This window comes from Lissotriton vulgaris, chromosome 12 (genome assembly GCF_964263255.1).
Source record: "Lissotriton vulgaris chromosome 12, aLisVul1.2, whole genome shotgun sequence".
In the NCBI taxonomy this organism is placed as follows: domain Eukaryota; kingdom Metazoa; phylum Chordata; class Amphibia; order Caudata; family Salamandridae; genus Lissotriton; species Lissotriton vulgaris.
Window position 1 is genome coordinate 696275699 of NC_141700.1, and position 26361 is coordinate 696302059.

General features: G+C 39.4%; 1 protein-coding gene across 5 annotated transcripts in view; it reads left to right on the forward strand.

Annotated features, from left to right (window-relative positions):
* Nucleotides 1-26361, forward strand: part of LOC147678018 (uncharacterized) — a 167450-nt gene that overhangs the window by 43636 nt on the left and 97453 nt on the right. For all 5 annotated transcript variants that reach the window (XR_015302476.1, XM_086945900.1, XM_086945898.1 and 2 more), the window contains exon 4: nt 10788-10997. Coding sequence is in view for 4 of the 5 variants with exons in the window: in XM_086945900.1 (XP_086802026.1) it covers nt 10788-10997 (210 nt within the window). In the remaining variant the exon portion in view is untranslated. The remainder of the gene's footprint in view (nt 1-10787; nt 10998-26361) is intronic.

Below are 26361 nucleotides of genomic sequence, written 5' to 3' on the forward strand. Positions count from 1 at the left end.
CAGGATTTTCGTTCCTGCTTCCAGAGTCTTCAGTTTGCGGTTCAGTTTTCTCCTCTTCAGCAACTTTCTTTTCACTTTCTGTTCCGTCTTTACTGGTGCTTGCTTTTACCGATTCTCGATCTTGAAGTTGATCTTCTGAATCTGGTATTTAAGCAATTTCCCTCTCACCTTCACCTTCAGACGCAGAACTGGCTTCTGATACTTCCAGATATCGAAGTTCTTGTCGATCTTCAGTATCTGCATCCTTGTCTGGTTCACCTTCAGAATCAGAGTCAGTTGTACTTTCACCGTCGTATGGGTATTCGGGTTCTGACACACGGATTGTGTGACTCGCATGAACCCACCTCTTCAGTCCAGCACACTTGACTGCAGTAGTACTAACCAAGATAACTTGACGTGGTCTTTGCCGCCTTGGTACCAAACAATTCCTCCTACGGTGAACTTTCACTCTTACCCAGTCCCCAGGGACTAAGTCATGAGCTGGATTTTTCTCTTTGGAATTTGCTTCAGTTCCCTCCTGGTGGAGCACAGAAGTTACCACATCAGATAGATTTTTGCCGTAATCCAGTATTATGTCATCATTAATGGCTAACAGCTTATTAACTGGTACCTAAGCCTGTCTCATCACCCTTCCCATCAAAATCTCGTGAGGGCTTAATCCAGTTTTTCTGTCAGGTATGCTCCTCAATGTCATCAAAACAAGCGGCAATGCGTTAGGCCATTTCATTCCTGTTGCCAAACACATCTTTGCAATTCTATTCTTAACTGTTCCATTCACTTGCTCAACTACCCCTGAAGCCTCAAGTCTATATGCACAATGCAGTTTCTGGCGAATATCCAGAGCTTCGCAGATCATCTGCAGAAGTTCATTCTGGAAATGCGGGCCTCTGTCCGATTCAATCGTGACCGGAAACCCGAACCATGGTATTATCTCACGTAAAAACAGTTTTGCGACAGTAATTCCATCATTTCTCGGTGTAGGAAAAGCTTCAATCCATCGTGAAAACAAACAGATTATCACAAGAACATATCGGAGTCTATTACATGGAGGTAGCTCAATAAAATCCATCTGAACTCTTGTGAATGGGCCACCCTCCCGTCCTATGGTTCCCAGACTTACAACAGTTTTTCTGTTTGGGTTAAATTGTTGGCACACCAAACACCCTTGTCACAAACTTTCAGCAATCATTCTAAATTTGGGATTATACCAAGTCTGTCTAAAAAGATGGATCATGGCATCTCTTTTAATATGGGCCTGACCATGGTACATTCGGGCCATATCTGAAATCATGTTACTGGTCTTTCATCTTTGTACATCCAAATTTCATCTTCTTCCCTCTGTCTACAACCTGATTTTATCCAGATATCTTTCTCCTCTGCTCCTGCCTCTTCCTGCATCTGCTTCACTTCCTGCCAGGTCTCAACTACAGTGGTTAGCATCAAAGGACTTGGAACATGTTCTTCAGCTTTTCCCCGATTTATAGAAATTTGGTTTTTAGCACAGTGTTTGGCAATTGCATCTGCGTAGTTGTTTCCTCGGGTTATATAATCATCACCTTTTTTATGAGCAGAACATTTTACAAAAGCCAGTTTCTTAGGCAATTGAATCACATCTATCAATGTCTTCACAAATTCTGCATTCCGTATAGGTGTTCCTGCTGAGGTCAAATAACCTCTTTGGGACCAGAGCTGCCCATAACCATGAACAACTCAGTACCCATATTGACTATCTGTCACTATGGTTGCTCTCACCTCTTTTCCCAGCTCACATGCTCGTATCAAAGCAATCAATTCCGCTATCTGAGCAGAATGAATTTATTTCAGACAAGATGCTTCCAGCACTTCAGCTACTGTACAAACAGCATATGCAGCACTTAGAACACCACTCTCTGTTCTTAAACATGATCCATCCACAAACATTACATAATCTGATTCAATCAAAGGCTCATCCTTAATATCAGGGCGAGGTTTGGTACAATATTCCAAAACGTCCAAACACTTGTGATCAAGCTCACCTTTCACTTTTGCTTCAATGGTTTCAGGTAACAATGTAGATGGGTTTACGTTCACACATCTTGCAATTGTCACATTTTCAGCCCCTAAAATCACTTTCTCATAATGTGTCAATCTGCTGTTAGTCATGTACTGCGTTTTCGCTCTTGTGAGGAGAATCTCTACTGAATGAGGTACATACACCCTCACAGAAAATCCCATCCCAATTCCTTCACTTTGTTCTAGACTTACACTCGTTACTGCTACTGCTTTCAGACATCCTGGCAAAGCTTTTGCAACAGGGTCCAAAACAGCTGAGAAATACGCAATTGGTTTTCTCATTCTTCCATGTCTTTGGATCAATACTGACAAAGCACATCCTTCCCGCTCACTGCAGTACAGTTCAAACTCCTTTTCATAATCAGGCATTCCTAATGCTGGTGTTTCACACAGTTTGTTTTTTAATTGTTCAAATGCTTCCATCTCTGTTTTGGTTAGAACAATTGGGTCTCTGATATCTGCCTTTGTCAGTCTCTGCAATGGTTTTGCAATTAATGAAAATCCGCTTATCCACTGTCTGCAATAGCCTACCATTCCCAGTAACATTCTCACCTGTCTTTGAGTTTTTGGTGGTTGCATTCCTTGTATCATTTTAATTCTTTCAATGGTAACTTGTCTGATTCCTTTAGCAATCTTGTGATCTAAATATTGTACCTCTTTCTGACAAAACTGTAATTTCGATGGAGACACTTTATGTCCCTCTTCAGCCAAATGATTCATCAATGCCACTGTATCAGCTACACAGGCATTCTTTGTTTTTGATGCAACCAGTAGGTCATCAATATACTGCACTAACACAGATTCTCCAGGCATGCTCAAAGTTTCTAATGATTTCTTCAACAACTGATTAAAAATTGATGGACTTTTAGTGTACCCTTGTGGAATTCTACACCATGCTAAAATACGATTTTGGAATCGAAATGCAAAAATTGGCTGACTTTCTGGATGCAATGGAACAGTAAAGAACGCATTGCACAGATCTATCACTGTGTACCACTCTGCATCATGAGGAATCTGATACAAAATCACTGATGGATTCGGAACAATCGCACAGCATGGAACAACAATCTTATTGATTTTTCTCAAATCCTGCACAATCATGAATGTTCTGTTTGGCTTTTTCAGTCCCATAATCGGTGAATTACATGGACTGCTCTCAATTTCTCTCAAAATTCCCTGCTCAATCATTTTGTCAATTACTGGAGTAATTCCTTCAATGACTTCTGCAGTCATTTTGTATTGTGGTGTATTAGGATAGCTAGCACCTTCTTTTATGGTCACTTTCACAAGATCAACCCCTTTCATCAAACCTATATCCTTTCCAGTGAAATCCCACACACTTTCTTTTTAATTCAATAGGAATTCGCTCTTTATCAAACACAGGAAACAATTTATACTGTTCTGCCTCCATCATGAGCATTGTCAATTTATACAAACTATCTTCATCTGGAGTCTGCAGTTCTATGCCATCTGGTGAACAATATATGGCACAGTTCATCTTACACAATATATCTCTTCCTAGCAAATTAACAGGACTACTGTCGCACACCACAAACTAATGCATATCCTTGTATGTCCCAATCCCTATTTCAACTGGTTTTGTCAAGGGAGTATTTATTTGTCTGTTGGTTACACATATAACCTGGATCGTTTCACCCGAGAGAGGAAGATTTTGAATTTCCACTGATCTAACAGTAGAACCGGTAGCACCAGTGTCCACTAGGAAAGTTATTTCCACATCATTCACCTTTCCGCTCACAAATGGACCTGACTGATCTACCTCAAGAGTGGCTCCAAGCATACACTCTTCTTCCTCCCTCAGGCACCGTCAGAAACTTGAAACTTTCATCCGGCTCACTGCTATTCTCTTCTTGCAGCCAATATTGTGGACACGCATTTACTCTTTGCGGTCTTTTTACCTGCTCACCTCCGCTGAATCCTGTCTCTGCACTGTACTTCTGCTGATTTCCACTATTTGGCAGTGGCGGTTGTGGCACCTGACTTTGCTGATTTGCTATCTGCTGTTGCTGTGACTGCTGCTGATTTACCTCAAACTGCACCTGTGGATTCAATGATGTATGTTCCCCATTAACTCTAGGCGGACATTTACACTCTCGTTTCCAATGCCCTACCTTGCCGCAATTAAAACATTGTGTTTTCTTTTTTATTTCATCAATGTTTCCCACCAATTTAGGTTTGCCTTTAAACCCACTCTGATCCCCTGCATTCTTGTTCTCCATCTGCGCCACTTGTTGTTCTGCTACTTTCACTTGTGCCCACATAGCTTTCTCTTTTAATGTCTTTTGTTTCGCTTCAATCTCTTCACTACAATATTTTGCTTGTCTCAATACCTTGTCTACAGAACTCAATTGCCAATCCATCATGCTATGTCTAATCATATCTGAAATTTCTGGCCTTAATCCACATATAAATCTATAAACAAAGTGGCTCATATCCTTCTCACTTAGCTCCTCATAACCACTATACTGTTTAAAAACCAACAACAACCTTTCAAAAAAAGAATGCACAGTTTATTTCGGCTCCTGAGTAGTTCTGTCTATCTTTACCCAATCAGTCTCTTTTGGAGGTATTTTGTTTTTCAACCACACTATTACTTGTTCATACTTTCTCATCACATCCGGTGATGGAGCTCCTGTCTTTGGATCCCTAGGATACTCCTCCCTTGGCCAATCCACAGATATTTTACATTCTGTCCACAAATCTGCTGGCACCACTATGTCAAATAATCCTTCTAAATCAATCCACAATACCTTTGACACCTTTACAAATCTGTCAACTTGTCGGTACCATTCTACTGGTTTTTCTCTTAATCTAGGGAAATCATTTGTAAATGACAATATATCTTGTCTGCTCCAAGGAACATGTACATATCCTCCTCCAGGAACTTCTGTTTCTTTTTCTCTAATTGGAAAAGCTAATGTTGATTTATCACTATTCTCCTCTTTCTTCTTTGCCCATTTGACTCGCCATTTGCCTACATCTCCCCATTTTCGCAAAAGCACAATTAAATCTTTTATCTGAAGTAATCTTCCAGCAGTATTCATGTTCTCAATGTCTCTTTCTGCAACATCCACTCTATAGGTTTTCTGCAATGATTTTATTTTTGCAAACTCTATTCCATATTCACTTGCCACTTCTTCCAATTGATCATACATTGTTTTAGCTCTCCATGTTATACTTTTGCATAAAAACATTAGTTCATCATCCTGGTAATTCTTTAATCTATATGTTCCAATCGTTCCAATTATTAATTCCTCCATATCTACTTTTAGTTTGGCTACATCCAGCACTTTTCATTCCTGCTGTTTTAATTTTAGCGTTTTAATCCATTCACTCAATTCTCTGTCTGATGGATCTCTGGGTGTTTGTGTTAAATCTATTTTGTCTGTACTTCTCTCTGGAGTTGCAGAGTCAGATGCTGCTCCTGTCGGGAATGCGCATGTCAAATTTTTATTAAAAGTTAGTTCTGGTGGATTTACACTTGTATTCTGTCTTATTTCTGATAAATCTGGATAAGTACTTTCTCTCGCTCTCTGCAAACTTTGTTGTAATGGAATTGTTAGTCTCGGTTCTCTTATTTTCTGATCATCAAATACTGGTATCACCGGTCCTATCGTTACTGGAACGGTTACAGCTTCCATGTTCCTAGTTAAATTCTGAACGAACTCGTGTGCAGATCGTTCGTATTCAGACATACTTGACTGCTCATTATTTTGTCTTTCTGGACTCAAAACAATCCTGTGTAAATCATTACCTCGTACAGGTGTACCTGTAATTCTAGCTTCTCCTATTGGTGTACTCAGGACATATCTCGTTTCTACTCTTTCAGGAAAATCTCTAAAATTTGATGGCTGTTCTGGTGTTTCATTAACTTTTTCTTCTATCATTGGGGCATTTGGAGTAGTCCGTAAAGGACTTGGTTGGTATGGTGGCGGTCTTCTATTTAATATTTCCTCTAATACAGCATCCTCTGATTCCCTGTCACCATAGCCTTGATTCCCTGAATCAATATTCCTTCTTTTCTCCACACTTTTTCGTCCCTCATATTCTTCTACTACTCTGACCGGATACATGCCATCGCACATATTACTGTCTCTCCATCTCCCAATCCTAGTCTCATGAGTCTCTCTCCACAAATCTCTACCTCTACTTCTTGGTCTAAGATACTTACTCAATCTTTCCCTTTCCATTTCATGCATCTCATCTTCCCACTCAACCAATGCTTCAAACTGAGTTTGTCTAGGTCTCGGTTCAAGTTTCATCATATTGTCTCCCAAATTCCTCAAAATTGCCACATCAAATGATCCTCCCTCCGAAAAGGCTAACACACCATCATCCTTGGTATACTGTACCCAATTATCCAACCAAACACACGTATGATATCCATATTTCGACAGCATGTAAGAAGCAGGTGTTTTCGGCGAAGGAAGTATTTTTCCCTCTCTTGTAACTACCTCCTTGTCTTTTACAAACACATTTTTCAGTCTCTTAAACCATGAAGGTTTCTTCTTGTCATCGTCATAATAATAATATGACATTTTCGGAAAACTTTCCCTTCTCTCAAAAGATCGCGCACTACTCTGTTGCTGATTCCGTAAAACCAACCTATCACAGCGCGGTTCACACTAATGCACCAGTAAGAAAACGATGCGTCACTATAGTGCTTAACCAATAGCTTCTGCTGCTTTCTGTGATGAACCAATCAGCTCCTACTCTAACTTAGTCACGCGGACCAATCCCAGCGCGACCCTTTTGACGTCACCAGCGCTCCTGCTTCTGCAGCGCAGACTGACCCCTCCTTTACAGGGTTTTTTCAAAAAGCCGTATTTACAAGATATTTCTCAAAAACCAGTTAGTAACTTACAAAAAACAATTCCACTAATCTGTTTCGCTAGTAAAGTGATAGAATTTTCAATCGCACAAGTATTCTGTAACCTGGAGTAGACAACGCTTATCTCCTCAGAATTTTTAGATTCGCCGTTAAAGCAACACTACTGGCTTTACCCTTCTATCAGGCAATAACGATCTTGCTTCTCTAAGAAAGCACATACAGAGTTCTTTTTCACCTCCTTAGAGACAATCCCAGAGTTTCGCTTGAACGCGTATTGCAATTACATTTACACACGTTCATACAGAAAACCCTATTCATATATACATAAACTCTGTGTTACCAGTAGCAGCGCGTCCACTAACCCAGCACAGAATTCCTCTATTGTTAGCAAAAGAGAGAAGCCACTCCCTTTACCCTTCAATCAAGCTTGAGTTAAGACCTATTACTCTCCCAGCAGTAAGTTTTAGTCGGGAAGCACGGAATGATCCCTATACTTGAAGGCTGAAATTTCATAGACTGTCCTCACTATACATTTATCCTTTCACACCTAAGGTCCCTGAACTGTGATATACGACAATACCACTGCAGTATATGACAATACTACTCTTTGAAACAGACTAATGCACTGTGCGACTACCTTGCTACACTTCCTCCACCTGCAGACGGAGGCACTGGCTTCACCCTACTCTATGAAGCCTATTCAAGACCACATTTAACATAATACAAACTCAACAGATGTTAGTTATAAATCTGTACATCAAACTATGTATATATAGCACCTTATATATAATCCTAGCTAATTTCCTTAGCAACCACTACTCTGCTACCAAGCTAATACTGTTACAGCGCGACTCCAGAAATAATTTCTAATCATCACTCACCATTTCCCTGAAACCTTTAAACACTCAGGGCATGCACCAGTGGGGCCCATAACACTGCGCATTTACCCTGTTCACTTACACTTGGCTTCAAGGCTTCTGGTGAATCGCACTAGAGAAATGCTGTAACATTTGGTGGAGCGTCTAAAAACCTATTTAATATTTACACTAAAAGTTCAAAACAGTTTACCATGGTTTCATATTAAACACATCTATTCAGACACACCACCATAAGGGCAATGGATCTGCTAGAATGAAAATTAGGCGTAGGAAGAAACAAAGACCAGCTTTTAATTCTTCATTTATCTAATTTTTATTCGAAGAAAACTTTTAGTATGTCCGACATTATGCATTTATTTGTTCTTTATTCAATCATTCTTAGACTTTATTTCAAAACATGATCATTTTAGTAAGAGCTCAGAAAAATCGCTTCATTATAGAATTCAGTAAAGTTTAGCAAAGAACAGATAGTTCCAAATTCAGTCTCTCCTAACATCCCTGACTAACACCCTCATCTTATCCTAACAGTCCTGCAAAGCAAACAAATAAGAATTCATAAAGGTTCTTACATCGAGGAATCGGTCAGCAAACGGGCAGCATCTCCGATAGAAATGGAAAAAGCGACCCCAACCGTACAAATCCAGGGGTTTTTATACCCTAATTCTCAACTTAATCTATCTAGAAAAGTAACTAACATCACCATCTTGTGTTCTGATAGTATAAATTCGGGTGGATGTGCACTTCCTCACCATTACAGCATTTGTTATTCACGTGATACAGCTAAATTAATAAGCGTCCATTGTTTAGGCAGTCCGTGGCCTAGGCACATTGCATTTTAGCAACATTGTCCTTCTTTCCCATGGCTTGGATATACACTCGCTCATGCTTGGCACCCATCCTAGGTTCCGGGTAATACTGCCTTGAACTTCTTCCTCAAGCACAGTCAGTTCACTTGCGCTGGCAGAAAACGTTGACGCGCCTGCGCAGATCAATACCCACTCCCAGTAGCTCAGAGCGGCCATTTTCTCACTAGGCCTCAGAGGCCACATTCGGAACTTTCATGAAAACAAACAGAAATCCATGTTAATTTTAATAATGAAACCCATTCTGTTTACCTTCCCTCCATGCTAATGTTTCCCATTAGTTGTACCTAGCAATATGCCACACAAAAGCGTTTTATACTTACATAATCGACCCTCTCCTTTCACAAAACATATGCAAAAGCACATTTAAATAGCATTTTATTTATACTACAGCTATGCATTAGTCCACAACACAACAATACATTATTAGCTAGTATTATTGCAACATATAAGCAGAATTAGTATTCCCCATGTGTAATTTCAAAAACAAAAACAAAATAACGTGTGCATCTTATTCTATGGTTGGTTATTTTCACAAAACATGCAATTAATAAACATTGTAGTTATGGGACATTGATTTCATGAGGGGTACACAAGATTTTGTGTTTGCCACCGCGCTCCATCATGCCCACTTAAAAGAAGAGTTATTCAAGGACTGTTTAGTTGCATATTTATTAAATGGAAGTATCTCAGTCTTATTCATATTCACTTTATATCCTGAAACCTTCAAGAAGGACATCATTTCTGTGAGTAATGCCAGAAGAGTCAGCTCAGGATGAGAAATACAAAAAAGAACGTCATCAGCATAAGCTGCTAATTTTTAGGATTGCGTACCATATGGAAAACCTCTTCTGTTTAAAACGAGAAATATTTATTTATTTATTTATTTATTTAATAATAATATTTATAGAGCGCGAACAATGGCCCTTGGGCGTCTCGGTTTAAGTGCTAAAACCAAAAGTGCTAAAACCAACAATAATAGGGTAAGAGGACATCCTTGTCGAATTCCAGGGTAAAGGGGAAAGTATAAGGAGAGCATATCATTAAATAACATTGAAGCTTTAGGGGAATATTATGAAAGCAAGATTATGGCAATAACTGTAGGACCAAAGCCATGGCAAGATAGAGATTTTAGCATTAATGGTTATTGCTGCAAGTGGGGATTGAAGAAGAGGAGCTTTACTTAAAGCAATAATAAAAAAAAAGAGTATCATCAGATGCTAATCATCCTTTTATAAAGCCTGATTGTTCCTTACAAAAAAGATGTGGAAGGTAGGCTTCAATGTGAGATACTAAGATTTTTGCAAATAATTTATAATCCACATTTAGTCAAGAGATAGGTCTATAGTTTTTTCAGTGAGCAGTATATTTGCCATTTTTATGTATAACACATATTGAGGCTTCTTGAAATGTACCTGAAGTGTAACCAACTGTTGTAAAAAATTGGAACAATTTTAATAGGTTAGGAAAAAGAATGTTAGCGAAGGGAAGAAAAAACACCACAGCGAAGCCATTCAGACTGGGCTACATCCCCAAGCATAATAATATAGGCGCGTGTGAGATTTTCAACAGGGAGATATATTTTTTTCTAAAGGATTGAAGGCTATATTTGCGGTAATGGGGTTTGGAGGATTCTGGAGATAGGAGTCAATGTGGGCGGATTGCACTTGGGATTCAGAAGTATATAAAGCTTTCTAGAATGTAGTAAATGTATCCAATGTATCCTTATCTTTAAACAGAGGAACCTCTAGTGAGATAGTCAATGAGTCTATCTTGAATTACTGCTCTTTGATCTTAAGATAATTCTCTAATAATTTACTAACTTTATTTCGGCCACCAGATAATGTGGCACTGCTTTTCAGCAAGATTGAAGAAGCCTCTCTAACTTCTAATGTGTGAGCAGACTTTGCCTCTGTCTGTTTCCAACTTGATTTATCTAAAGTTCATACATTAATTCTGAGAAATGCAGGGTTTTATGTTTACACTTTACATACCATTTATGCAAAAACACAGGCACTCTACACTGAGCCAGTGCATCACATCATTACATAGGCTCCTATGTTGTACTCTGTTGTTGTTCTTTTTTTCACTCTGCTATTTAAAGATACTGCTTTAAAATATATGTTTAAACTTTTCCCACAGATTTGCGGACATGCAAAACAGTCAAAATCAAGAGTGTCACCACTGCCCCAACTTCGGCATTTGTACTAACCACAACTAAAGGCACGGAATTGACTACCCATCACACGTCAACAGCGAAGAATCCCAACTTCCCCCAAAAAGATGAGCACAAGAAAACCCTGGAGCCAAACAATGATGCAACCGACGAAACTAAAAATGATCCATTAGCAGGTGAGTGTTAGGGCACAAAGACCCAACTTCAAGAAAAAAGGGGACGGAGAATGAACAAAACCTAGGGAGGGCAATAGTGTATCTGTGTATTAAAACGAGACCTGGTCCTTTATTTTTGTTGTAAACAAGTTAACTGCATACCTTCTTGGCATTTGTGTTATGTCTGTTTTTATCAGGAGCTTCCTCTTTTCAGTTCAATATATATTCCGATGTGCACAGTCAACTTTGACAGCGCCTCCCATCTACAGATATCTTTGTTCATGCCTCTCGTGTTTGAATTTTTTCAATGGTATTTCCTAAAACCAGATTTCTTTCATGGCACCTCATCCAGACTAGTTTTTAAATTGTTTCGGCTAAAAGCAATACCTTGTTAAAAATAGAATTAAAAGCATATGACACACAATACCCAAAATACATTTTTTAAAAAGCAGCATAAGATTAAAGTTTAGAGCAAACAAACATTTTTAAAAAGGATGCATTATGTAGTAGAAAACATGCAATGAGGACAGTAGTTTCAAATGCTTAATCTTCTCTACTCGCAGAGGAGATGTTCCCAGTCAGCCAGCAGAGCCTCATCTGACTAGGAGACGTGTGACAACCAAGGAAACATTGATTTCATAAGGTTCTTCAAAGAGTCCCACTACAATACATCTCCTCACTTTCTTTACAAGGAAAACAAAATTTAAAAAAAGGTAATGACATGTCTTATGGTATAAAAAAATATATAGCATGTTACACATGAATAATACATACACTTATGGCAAACATATAAACAAATGGCATACCTCAAAACAAAGAATACCCAAAACAACTTTGATTCTGTCAGATGTAGAAATATTTTTAATAAGAAACAAGGGAACCCACTAGGTAACGAAGGACCTGGGGTATCAGCTAAACTAGAAACAAATGGTCCTTGACAAGAGGGAATATAAGCTTTGCAATAATTATAGGCCACAATAAGCTCTATAACAAAGAAAAGTCCAGCCAGACTTTGAATTTTATTCAATGTTTGTTGATATGCTTAATCAGACGAACCAACAATAAAGCAGTGGGACACAGTCCTGCATCCACGATGCTACACACACAATCAAAACATACAAGTACTGGGGTATTTCAGGCATTTAGAAGGCATGAGCAAAGAGAGTATTTTGAATGCATTTGCCTCACATATGTAGGGAACATACAATTTTTGGCACATAATAGTACACTTATTGTTTAGCCCACATATTGTGTTGACAGTGTTTCTATCCAATTGTTAATAATGGATCATCATCAGGACATCCAATGTTTGCCTGAATGTAGAGAGCCTCAAGGGGTGGGGGTATGGACGATTCTGGTTGCTGGAGGCACGGCCTCATAAGGAACGGGTTCCGACGGATATCTTAGAAGGTGGTTGGTATTGCTCCCAGTGCAGAGCAAGGAGTAGATAATTCCGGGCAGTAGTCCAGTATCGAAGGATAATTCCGGGCAGTAGTCCGGTATTGGTTGCTGCACTCGCCTACGAATAGGGCAAGAGAATCTTGAACAGGATGCCTTTAAATTAGGGCTCCTAGAGTTCTCGATGGAACTTGGTTCAAAACGTCCCGGTGCACAGTCGCGCCGGCACTCTTTTCATTCTGGGTTGTTTGGACCTTTAGGTGTCACTCTCCACCACATTGTGGAAATAAGAACCATGACCACCTTGATGCCCAGCACCTGTAGGAATCAAAAAATCCACTTCTCAGGTCTCACTGATACTTAGTCCATTCAAACCAATAATTAAGAATTTGGCACAGAAGCTGGAATATAAAATAACATCTTTATTAAACTCAAATGAGTGAGACTACGTCACACAGAAGCCTTAGCAACTGAATGAGGCAATCTGCTAGAATGGTCTCACTTCACATATTATATTCTCTCTATCCTGCCCCAGGCATGTAAGGGAGTTGTACCAATTACATTCCTAAACAAAATGGAAAATCTGGAGCGTCAGCAGGTGAGTAGTCTTTGGGGTTTTAGCAGGATATCGGCGAAACATTATAATTACATAGTTCACAAAGGTTAATCTGATTTAGATGGCACTGCAGGGCATGGCATGATTACATGTACAGTATCCCAACTCAAAAGTCAATCATTAAGAATGTCCCAAATTCAACCTCCAAAAGCCGGACAAACCTATAATAGAAAGCATAACCCATGTAATGAAGAAACATAAAAAGAAACAGTAACAGATGATGAACAAGATAAGGCATGTGCAAGGAAACTAAAAGTTAACGATGTCCTGAACATCGATTGGCAATCTCAGACATAGATCGATCAGGGAAATTGGCTTTGCGAGGTCAGTTTCAGGTGAAGAGGTCAGTTTCTATAGTTCACTCCAGTGTCAGAAGGAAACCTAGTTAATGTGTACATGAACCAAGAAGGCCAGGTCACTTTGTTCATCAGGCTGCCTTCATGAGCCTACGTGAGGGCAACACAGAAATGGTGGCACAGTACAAAATGGAACCCATATTCTAAAGTGGAGTTGTGCAATCTATTGTACTTGGAAATTACAGAACCTCAGACCCTCCTTTTGCCATTACGTAGGCAATAACCTAAGACTCACTTTAATCTTAATCTAGGTCTATATCAATGTTCATTAGGTCATCAAGGTGTCGCTGTAACATCATCTTATTATTCTCTACTTCTCTCTGGACAGGTCTCCAAAACACACATAGTAGCACAAAGACTCACTTCTGGTGGACCATTTTTGGATGCTAGAGGTGGAGCCACTTCCTCTTCCATAACAATTCAGTCAAATGAGAACTTAATTACCATTTACATTATACAATTGCACTGGAATCGCTTGTGCAACTGTGCCCAAAATCCGTTCAAAGCCTCTCTGGCAGGCTTCTATCGTCCATCAAATCTGCTTCCATTGTTGCATGGGCCTCTTGATTCAGGCCTTCCATGAAAATAGTGCTTCTCAGTATCCGTTGGAGTGCCCTCCTGGAAAACACTCACAGCTCACTTGAAAGTCTCAATGCAGTGCACCAGTATCTCTCCTCTGCGGCAGACACTACAGATAGTGTGCTCTTCATTGATCATGGGTACAGATCATCTCGTGCAGACCTGGGTCTACATCCTCAAGCTCCAACACTCATTATTCAGTGTCAGAGGATGCTCAGGCTGCTCTTTCATGGGCACCATAATGTAGTGCCTTTTGCCAATCTTGGATCCTCCGGTGCACTGCTCTTCCGTTGGAGCAAAGGAAAAAGGGGAAGTGTGTGGCCAAAACTCAGGCCAAGGGGCTCAAGGGACTGCACAATGTCAGAGGTTACCAGTACATGACAGGTAGCTTTTGCTTTTTTGCACTGAAACTCTGGTTCTGTGGCAAAACCAGATCCTCATGTTTCTCTGATGTTCAACGCCTTCTGATGAAGCAAGCACAATGCTCTGAAGATGCAGTTGATGAAGCACTTTCTGGGTGTTGGGACTGTAAGGCCAAGGTATGTAGCCCTCATCCGTAGCTGACACTGATGAAAATTAGGACTCATCATTATCACCGTTCTGCAGGGTATCATTCTCCCTTTGACTCTGGAAGAACCCGCAGAACCTAGTGATGTAGGAAATGTGACACAGTTGTTAGTTTTCTTCAATTTAGTACAAAAACAGTTCAATATTTAACAAGAGGACTGCAAACAGGTGGCCTGCAATCTTCAAAGGAGTGGCCATGGGACTATTGTGATCTAAAATACACTGTCATTCTCATAGAATACAAAGACAAAGGCAGTAGGCAAAACAGTGACTCTAGCCTCTTCAATTGGGTTTCCATGTGAGAGCATATCCTCTACCATCTAAGGGTAGATAACTACATGAGAATTCTATATGAATGGATGTCCTCACACATAGTGACATCGTCTAATGGGGTAAACATTTTTTCTCAATGATTAAGTCTAAGTGTTCCTAAATTCCTTATCTAGAACACCTCAAAAGCAAAATCACATAATCCAGATTATCAGGGACATATCGATACCTCCCTTTTAATAATTGTGCATCAGGCGCACTATTCACTACAAAGGCTAATGATCAAAATGTGGAAACAAAAGACAAGAACGAGAGAGTCCTAGTGTTTCCATTATTAAAACACATATGGTCTATCAAAAATTAAAGCAGCAGAAAAAAAGGAGCTGAAAACCACATTAGAATAGGCATTGAATTTGTCATATTCAAAAAATAATAAACATAAGGTATCTCCTATTGAGATGGAAAACTTATCCTACTATAATATTAAGTCAGTTAACCAGTCTATCACTACCCTGACAGTCAGACTGGAAAACATCGAAGTAGGCCTAAAGAAAACTCTTGAAAACCAGTCTGGTCATACCAAAAGGGAATTATACATAATATGGGGGTCCCTGGTACATCACTGCAGTCTGGAAGTGTGAACCTGAACAATACACCAATTATAATAAATGAGCTGACTGGTGAAAAGAATACGGAAAAGGGTAATAGGAGTAGGACACAGCTAAAATCCCCAGTAACTAGGCACAATGCAATATCAGTCAGGGGAGAAGCGGCAAAAGAAAAATCTATAGGAAGAACAAAAGAAATTACTCGGGTGATAGTCAAGTTTGTGACACAATTCCAAGAGTATGGGTGATACACAAAAATAAAAATAGTACACAAATGTTAGCTCTACCGTTGGCCGCTACACCATATACGGTAATCTCAGCTAATGTTCCAGTTCCTTTTTCAAGGGAAAACATTTTTAAAAGTTTAGGTCACCTTTAGCACGAGCCACAAATCTATAATTTCATCCTTAGGTCCAATCAAGGAAACATAAATCTAGGGCTGCCTGTTCCTTGAGGGAAAGGGCAGTCATAGCTAACTGCAGGTGACACGATTTGATCCAGTATATCTCTTTTATTTTTCTTCAATATTATATAGCCAAATTTGACATACACTGGTGAAGTGTTGTCTGTCTTGTTCACAACATGAAAAATCATATCTGTGAAATTTAGTATCAGCGCAAATTTACCCAACTGTTGTGCAGCGATATGCATCGTCATGAAAAATCCCTTCACAACATAGGGGAACTTGTAATAGTATCAAAAGCAACAACATAAAACAAAAACATGCAATAACCTAAAAAATACACACATGCCAAGCCATCAGATATACGCGCTGTATATCAGGCACAAAAAGCATAGAAAAAGTAAAATAGCATATGTAAAAAAGCGGTGACACACAACACCATTGCATGCACTTTATGCACTGTGAACCTGCAGCCCAAAACCCAATATTCTGGCCTGCTTAATTTGTCAGGCTTAAAATCGAAATTACACCAAAATTACTTTCTTTTACTTTCCTCACTTTTGACAGCAGATCACTAGTCAGTGGAAATCAGCTGTCAAATACAACTTACTGTGTCGCTTCTAACACACAGGACCAGCAGGAACAATTAATAAAAGGATAAAATGCAAAATCATGAAAAAATGCACGAACATTTCTTTTCAAAGAAGTCATAATAAATAAAAAAACATATTTTTTCAACTTACTGCTGATACTGCACATAACACACAAAATATCAACTGTAACCAACCATCTTTTGTAAACATGCTAAACCACCTTAATTTTGACTGTCCAAAAATAAAACTCTTTCACAGACACTCTGCGTGTCCCGTGCGCCAACCCCCTTTAAGGCCCTGCTATTTTTGCAAGGCTGGTCAGAAATGCACTTCTCGGAGACAAAGCCCTAATGTAATAGGCTGCAGATGTCGACGTGAAAGCCTCGCAATGTGCAAGCTTTAATTTCTGTTTGTCAGAGAAGCTTTTCCAAGCAGTGATTTCTCCATCTGTTTTCACTTACTTCTAAATGTAAATGTAAATGTAAATGTATTGCGATTTATATAGCGCACGTATCACCCGAAGGCATCAAGGCGCTTGCCTTGGGAACCCGTCCTGGTATTCCCCTATGAGATGACCCCAGCAGGGTATCCACAAGGTGAAAGCCAGGCATCCCGCCGCGAGGGGCCGTAGTGGAGATTAAGCAAGCTATTGCCCAGAGTCGCAGAGTGTGAACCCGTGAGTCGAGTAGGCACCGGAACGAGAATTATCGAGTCCGTGGAATTTATGAGCCGAAGACCCGCCGAGGCGGGGAATTGAACCCTGGTCCAGGACCGATCTCAGCTTCCGGGTCTGCCGCCTCTAACCCCTGAGCCACACTTCTCCACTGACCTTAAGGTCAAAATCTGCCTCGCGCGCTCCGCGCGCCTCAGCCCCCCTCTCTTTTCCCTCATCCCGACGCTGACAAAGACAAAAAGCCTTCCTAACTCTCTCTAACCTCCAATAATCAACCCTATTGAGAAACACGTGTTATATAAATGGCTTCTTTTAGGGGCTAACATTTATTTATTCTTAGATTATTAAAACATTTACTGTGAATAATTCGCAGAACATAATAACATAACATACCAGCTTTAGAACAAATGTTTGCTACCACCCTATGCAATGGTGCTCATTTCATCAACCTTAAATGGATGAACTTCTCAGTAGGCCCAGCTAAAGTTAGAACCTTCAACCCTGATATTAAACACAAACCTCTGCACCGGGCACATTGGCTCACTGAGCCATTAAAAGCAACCTCAAATGGTAACAATCTGCATGTTTGTATTATACACAAATGTATGCATTTACTGAAGCCTGAGACACTTTAAAGCTATTGTAAATGGCAAGAATGCTGTTTAAAAGTCTATTTAACTCAATTTCGACTTTGATCTCTGGAGCACTTAAAAATAAAGATCCTACAATTGCATTACTTATTAATCTTCCTCAGAATGTTCTTTACAGATTGTAGAGATTGGACATTAGACATCTCTCATGTAATTCCTTAGAAAAATGAGTTTTTACGCCTACGCCAAGTGAAAACCCCACATGCTAATGTCCTGATTATGCAGTAACACACAACTTAAATTAAATTCTAATGCTAGGAGGTCTTAGTATGAGTATTAAGCTTTATAAATATTAAAAAACAAATTTAGAAGCACCTATTTTTAATAATTATTTTTCATAATTAATAATTATTTTTAATGAACCCAATCATTTTTGATAATTCCACATATAAAAGCAAACTGAATCTCTTGCCTATCATTTTTAGACGCATTAATTTATGAGCCTAAGCACAGAAGCCTAACTGAAAACATGACAGATTTTCGCGCCACTTTTTTAAAAGGACAATTATCATTTAGCAACAGAACCAAGAATTATGCTTACAAAAATGCTCAAAGAGAGGAAAACCGCAATTGAAATGTCTTCCTGTGATACAAAATAATGAACCTTATTTTTGTAACCCTGTAAAACACTATTCTGAAATGCAAAGTTCCAACCGTGATTAACTAACGGCTAAGTCCTGACTAAATAAACATTCCGATGTTATTTGTGGCCTTCAAAAAACAACATCTGCTTCCTTAACGGCAGTAAGAGCCCTGCACAGTGTTGAAACCTGAGCACGGTGGCAGTCTTACTTAAAACAGACATTTCAAGTTTTAAAATGCGTGTGCAATAAGATGCTTTTAAATTTGAGCAAAAATCCAATTTAGCTGAAGTGTTTGCCTGTTTACATGTAATACAATGAATGTAAGTAAAAAATGCTATAATTTCGTTTTTCTACAAAACACACAATTTCTTTTTGAGGCCTTTCATATTCCTAGTGAATGTAAATTTTAATTTTATCTATTTTTTTAAGCATTTAACAGTTTGTACATATGCGTTTTTACTTAGTCTATACATTAAATAGCAACATATAGCTATTTTAGCATGTGACATGGTAAATTACTGCATTTTTATTTAATTTCTACTTAATATTAATTAATCTGACATTTTACTTAACAGACTGAAAAGATAAAAAAAACACAAACACAAATTGAGCTCATTTCAGACATAAACAGAAAGGGTTCAAACACTCAGGACACACAATACAGCGCTTTAGCCATTTGTTTCATAAATTGCGCCATCGCTATTTAGTTACAGAAGTTACACTAATGGGAAAACTACATAGACATTTAAACACACATTTAACCCACAGATCAACATATAGGACTGAAACAAAGGACAGCCCACAGACTGTACTTAAACCAAACCATTTGTAAATACTAGTTGTAAGTCATATTTACAAGAAACGCTTCTCAATAGTGTTCCAAAAGACTGCAAAAAAAACAGTCCAACAGACTGCTGTATGTCCAAGAAGCAAAAATACACTCAATTCACTAGTTTTGGCTGGCAGAGCACCAGAAATCGCTCTGCATATCACCGTTCATAAAATTGCACAGAACAAAGGATCCTTATATGTATTAAGTCCATATTTTAATTCCCTCGGGATACAAAATCACCAAGGAAGAAATATGTTTTTATACCCAAACCTATTCAGGTATTCCCTCTAGGGGAGCTAGCTAATTTTAATTCACATCTCACTATGGTACCTTCCAAAACAGCAACACATTCTTTGATGTGAGCTTGAAAACAGGCATGCCAAAAATATTGCAGAATATACAATATTATACCCAAAGTAGTACTCTTCGTACGTGCACCATTCAACAAAATCAGATAGAGAAAAATCTCCTCATTACCTGCCTACACAAATTGCAATTCGCATATACAAACCTATACAAATCCAAAGTTGGCCAACACATAGTCCAAATTTCCAAAGCTATACCAAACAAATGGTTGTCCAAATTCTAAATGCCAAGTTCTAAATGACCTAACGGTCTTTTTTTAAAATACTCACGCCAAAAAGGTTCTCAGTCAGGAGTAACATCATGTGGAGGATCAGAAATATACTGGGCTGCAGAGACAAAGAATCCCCAGAACCTCCGTGCACAGAGTACCTCCTTAGTAGAGTCCTGTCCTGTCCTCCTCAGTAGATTTCTGTCTTCTGACAAGATCACTCCGTCATTTGTAGAAATCAAAAAAATCCACATCTCAGGGATCTCACTGATACTTAGTCCATTCAAACCAATAATAAAGAATTTGGCACAGAAGCTGGAATATAAAATAACATCTTTATTAAACTCAAATGAGTGAGACTACGTCACACAGAAGCCTTAGCAATTGAATGAGGCAGTCTGCTAGAATGGTCTCACTTCACATATTATATACTCTTTATCCTGCCCCAGGCATGTAAGGGATTTGTACCAATTACATTCCTAAACAAATGAAAAATCTGGAGCGTCAGCAGGTGAGTAGCCTTTGGGGTTTTAGCAGGATATTGGCGAAACATTATAATTACATAGTTCACAAAGGTTAATCTGATTTAGATGGCACTGCAGGGCATGGCATGATTACATGTACAGTATCCCAACCCAAAAGTCAATCATTAAGAATGTCCCAAATTCAACCTCCAAAAGCCGGACAAACCTATAATTGAAAGCATAACCCATGTAATGAAGAAACATAAAAAGAAACAGTAACAGATGATGAACTAGATAAGGCATGTGCAAGGAAACTAAAAGTTAACGATGTCCTGAACATTGATTGGCAATCTCAGACAAAGATCGATCAGGGAAATTGGCTTTGCGAGGTCAGTTTCAGGTGAAGAGGTCAGTTTCTATAGTTCACTCCAGTGTCAGAATGAAACCTAGTTAATGTGTACATGAACCAAGAAGGCCAGGTCACTTTATTCGTCAGGCTGCCTTCATGAGCCTACGTGAGGGCAACACAGATGTGGTGGCACAGTACAAAATGGAACTCATATTCTAAAGTGGAGGCATGCAATCTATTGTACTTGGGAATTACAGAACCTCACACCTGCATCCAATTTCATGCCCTGAGTAACCACTACACCTCTCAGATACTTTGCATGTGACATCAGCATGGCACCACTACAGTTACTATCATCATCTCCCTCACAAGTTGTATTGCCATTGAGATTTCCTCTTTGATAAAAATCGACTCTGTGCTTGTTGCATCTTTGGCCATTATGCAAGTTAACATCATTTCTTTTCATGTCAATAACTTTGTATGGGCCTTTAACCTTAGACAAACCCAAGTCCACAAGTCTGGGATTCATTTTCAATCAGTCACCTTCATTCACCCACTTGCTTCTAGTACACCCCTTCATCTTACTAACATCACAGGTGCCATCACACTCGGTGACCTCCTTCAACTAAGATGGAATAAATTTGGTCTCACGAACTGATACTCTCATCATAAAGAAATATGTTTGACCTTTTGCATTGTTCACACAACCACTTTGCGCTCACCTTCCAACACTGTTCTCTCCACTTCCAACCTACTGCTCTCTGCCATCTCAATGACTCCTCTATCCCTAAGGTTTTACCCTCTCTACCATACCATTTGGTTGAGGATTGCATACAGCTCTTTTACTTACTCCCGCAATTGCCTCAAAGACTAATAATTTCAATAGAAGCTAGTTATGTCTCATTGTCCGTGATAAGATACAATGGCACAGCCACTCTAGCAAAAATATAATATTCCTGAGCATCCTGATGGCAGTAGCGTTTATTATGTCTTTTAGAATTTCAACCTGAAAACACAGTGTATGTATATTTATTAAGACCAGAACAAAATGCAAGTTGTCCGGCACAGCATATGAAGTCCTAAAACACCGCCTGCATTGCATACCACAATCTTATATGTGCAAATCTGCACTTCCTCCCACCTTCAACCTTTTCTCTGATCTTAAATGGCCTACTCATACAGTTGTCGCCACCAAAACTGCTCTTTGACATGCTTGATAATTATAGTCTACACCAAGTGACCTTTAAGTGTGAATTCACATATTTCTACCTTAAACTATAAGGTGGTATGAACCTTCCACCACAGTTCAGGGTTGTATGGCATTACAACGCAGGCTTTTACCAAGGATGCCATTACACCGCTGTTTTTACAACGCAAGTTGTTACAACGACTTGCGCTGGATAGTGGAATAGTTTAATTTTCTATTCCAACTCCAGCCCACGTTACAGTAGGGAAGGTGTTGGAATAGAAAATTAAACTATTCCCTATCCAACAGCGTCCTCCAGTGCAAGTCGTTGTAACGACTTGCGTTGTAATAGCAGCGTTGTAATGGTAGCACGTGTTAATACCCGCGTTGTAAAGGCTGTTCCCCCATCAGTACATCCCACTTTCAAGAGACAGCTTAATCAATGCCGTAAAGAACATTTTTGCTCCGACACTCAGACCACGTTCCCTGGGACACTCCTTAGTCACAAGGCTTGGCTCTTCCTCTAAAATGTCATTTTTGTAATGTGCTGCTAACCACTCGTCTTCAGTGATGAGCCCTTTAAATTCCACCAACTCATCATCCACACTAGACACCACCCTCTTCACAGTCTTCATCTCTCCCAACTAACACAAATGGTAAAGGAAATCCAAATAGGCAGTCGGTTTGTTTGTTGCTCCACCCTGCGACTTACTTAAACTTGTACTGGGAGTTTGGCAGAATGAGCAGCCAGCCTAGCCAACTGTGCAGACTCATAGAATGTCCCCATAGGCTGTAACACTTAAAATATAGGGATGTGATCCATGCATGAAACCTCATTCACATCTCTTACATAGGTCCAACAGTAATCGATGGCCCATCCAAAACATCTCTTTAAATAATTAAGTAATTATGCTCACTTCCTTCAAAGAGCATGATGCAAAATCAACATTTCCCTTGAAACCACCATGCACCTGAGACAAAACAGCTCAACTGCCCAATCCACTTGCGTCTACAGTCACTCTTGTTCATCTAACATCAAAACGTGTCAGCATCTTAGAATTCATAATTTCGAATGCTTTGATCTGATCAATATGCCTCTCACAGTGCGTTCCCATCTAAACAAACCTCTCAGGGGCTCTGTTTAGTGTGAGAAAGTCTTGACAATTTTCACATAGTGCATCACAAGATCCTTTAAGAATCTTGACTCAACCTGTATACCATGGTTTCAGGAGCATGTTTTTTGGCCTTGACAAAGTCAGCTTTTTACTTAACACTCTGGGCAAATGTTGTACCCTAGATATTACACCTCTTCTTCAAGGAACTGACATTTTTCAATAAGACGAATCATTCTCGCTCTGTCCAACTTGTCCAATATTTAGTTCAGAAGGTAAAGTGGCTTCACATGCTTTTTTTGTGTTCAGTAGCCTCTAATTCTCTCATACACTCGACCCCTCAGCTATCGTTACACTCTCAATTGCTTCCCTTAGTTTTTTTTCCGCTACCCTCAGTCTCTCCTGTATTTTTTTCTGCTGTGGCATTAGATGATGAGCCGGTCTTTTATCAATTCATCTGTCATTTTGTCAAACTGGCATTCTCTGAAGTGAACAACAAACTCCACAACTGATTCATTTTGAGGCTGCGTATAAAACATGTGACTAGTCATTGCAATATTCACTGCTATAGCAAATATAGTTTCCACTTCCTGGTTTTCTACCATGTATAAATCTTGAATAGGTTGAGCTTGGTGGTCTTTTGTTACAAGCAAATATTTAAAAAGTGTTGTCCATATTTGCCCAAAATGCTTAGTAACATGCATATCTGTTTTGACTGAATTCTAGGCCATTCAATGTCAGCAAATAATTTTCAAACAACTCCAGCCTACATTTAAGGCTGCAAAGGGACTGGGTAAAATACTTGGAGGTTGGATCATGTCCTGGTTGTTTTCCTTGTTGGTTCAGATGCTCAGATAAAACAGTACAATATACAGAAAGTTGTTAGATACAATTGTCATGGTAATACAAGGATAAGCTATGCTTACAATATTGGTCAGAAGATGGCAGTGCTGGATACAATAACACCAGATTGGAGCTTGTCAGTCTTTTGTTTGGATGAATAACAATAGAGGGTGTGGTCACAGTAAAGAAGCAGACGTCCAAACACCATGGTGTTGCTAGGCACAACTTCCGTCTTTCATACCAATTGGTTGAAAAGGCGCGTTCAGGTGCTCACGCTTGAATCCGTTTCAAGCTTCGGGATGAACCAGCATGTGTCAGTATTGTCACTCTTGTAAACAGCTGTGCGCTCCTGCAGGTGGCTCGCAGTCAAGTGACGCAACACTTATCGACAACCTTGTGCTCTTTGGTGGTCGTTGGAGCAGTAGAGGTGCTTGTAGAAATGTGGAGCAAACTATACATTAAAGCGTTTGATAGTCTTTGCAGGAATGATTAAAAGTACAGTCCCAGCTAAAAGTCCTCAGAGCTGCATCTGTATATAGGTAATGAATCATCAGTTCTAAAAACCTCCACGCACGAGGTTCCTTCTCCTCCTCTGTGAGCATTGTCTAGTGGCTGCTGGTCAGTGCTTGTTGCCAAATTATTGTAGTAAACACATCCTTGTAGACCACACCCACTTGATCTCTTCCCAGACAGCCAGAAGAGTCTCAACTTACCAGGAAACTCATGGCAACAAGGGAACTATTGATGTCATACGTTACATAAAGAGGAAGATTACATTACCACTTCCAAATACCAGCATAGAGAATCTGGCCCGTGCCTTATCTCTCAAATTTTAGTTTATGTTTAAAACACTTCATTTATTACCAGTGCTGTAATCACAAAAAGCTCATTTTTTAATGGCCTTCATGACAGGTGGACTTTATGAACTCCACAACTTTGAGAGAAACTCATGAGTAACTTTCAATACTCATGAGGAAAATTCACCTCCCAAGACAGGGAAGAGAACAGGAAATGATGAAAATTGTCCTTCCCCCACAGGCATTAGCCTACAGGGCAACACTTTACCCATCATTCCTCCAGGAATATGGGTGGAAGGGACGTAACGAAGGGGCCAAGGACAACCAGGACTAAGACTGATGAAAATTACCGGCAATTGAAACATTACCTCAACGTCGTTATTTCTCCATCCCGTTCATTACTCATGATGAATACCAAAGTAGTTCCAACAAGACCTTCATACTTTCCAAGCCAAAAAACAACAGACTCAAAAAAACCTGCTGCTGAGAACCACAGGTTTTTTTTTTAATGAAAAATGTAACCAAACAAAATAAAACTAGAGAAAGGCAAAAGCCAAACCCCCAAGCCAGAGATTCTTATGAGCATGCAAAACATTTTGAAGGGAATAATGTGTAAAACAGAGTATTTGGACCCACCCTAGAAGATGCTCTATAGATTTCAGCAATGGATGCACCCCGTGCCTAAGCCCTGGAGGAGAAAAGACTTCTAGTAGAGCAACCGTGAATGACACACAGTAGGGGGGGGGGGGTGTTACTGAGTAAGCCAGAAAAATTGCCTGTCTTCTATTGGAAACCAAGGAAATGTTATCACTCTTGTGAAAAGAGCCGAAATAAACAAAAAGCGAGTTAGATCTATGTAACGATTCAGTCCTGATACATCTCCATTGCCTGTTTCATATCCAGTAGTTGCCAACCTATCTCCCGAGGAGCCTCCGACACCTCCAAAAGAGTTGGAAGCACAACTTACTGATTCCTCTGAAAAGCTGAAGCCATCTTCTAAACAAAGATGAGTTGGGACGAAACACCACCCAATCGGCAAAGAAAGTAAGGAAAGGCTCTCTTGCCATGAGAGCAGCAAGTTCCCCAATTTTTGAGGCCGAAGTAATAGCCACTAGAAAAAGTCCTTTAGGGTTACAAACTCAATGTCTGGATGTCTGGATGGAGTCAAAGATGTCAGCACCAAAGTTAAATGCCACAAGGGAAAGAGAGGCTTAGTCAGTTGTCGTTTCGTTTCGTTTCAAAATGCTTTATTCAGTTTGTACAAGTACAACCATATAGCAACATTCATAATGCAGTTGAGGTCACATTTGTAAAAAGGGGAAAGAATAATGAAACTTTTTCTAAAAACAATTACATTGATATCCAAGCCAATCAAGTTAAAACCTGCAATATATATCGCATTTGTATACAGTAGAAATTGATCACTATATGTAGCAGCAATTTAAAAGTTTGGTGCAAAACATGCCAAGTGGAATGGTACTGAACAAAAAGGCCTATGCTGGGCATAAAGTGCAATAGTATGTGCAAAATATGCAAAACTTGAACATTGTATTTAGCAGCAATTTAGAAATTTAGTGCAAAACATGCCAAGTGAGGTAGTACAAATCAGAGAAAGGCCTACGCTGGGCATAAAGTGCAATAGTATGTGCAAAATATGCAAGGATATGACTAAAGTGCAATGTCTTTATAGTCTCTTACGTATTTTAGCAGCAGTTTGTATACGAGAAATTTTAAAAGGAATTAGTCCAAAAGGGTACAAAGCCGGGGGACAATCATTACCCGGATACAAGACAAATATAAAGTACATAGTAACCAAAATTCATGTATAAGAGAAATGCATGTGGTTTAACAGTAGCTCACAGTTGGTCAATAGGTGTCTTTACCAACGGGGATCATATAATGATTGATTTCCTGTGCCCGATGCATTTAAG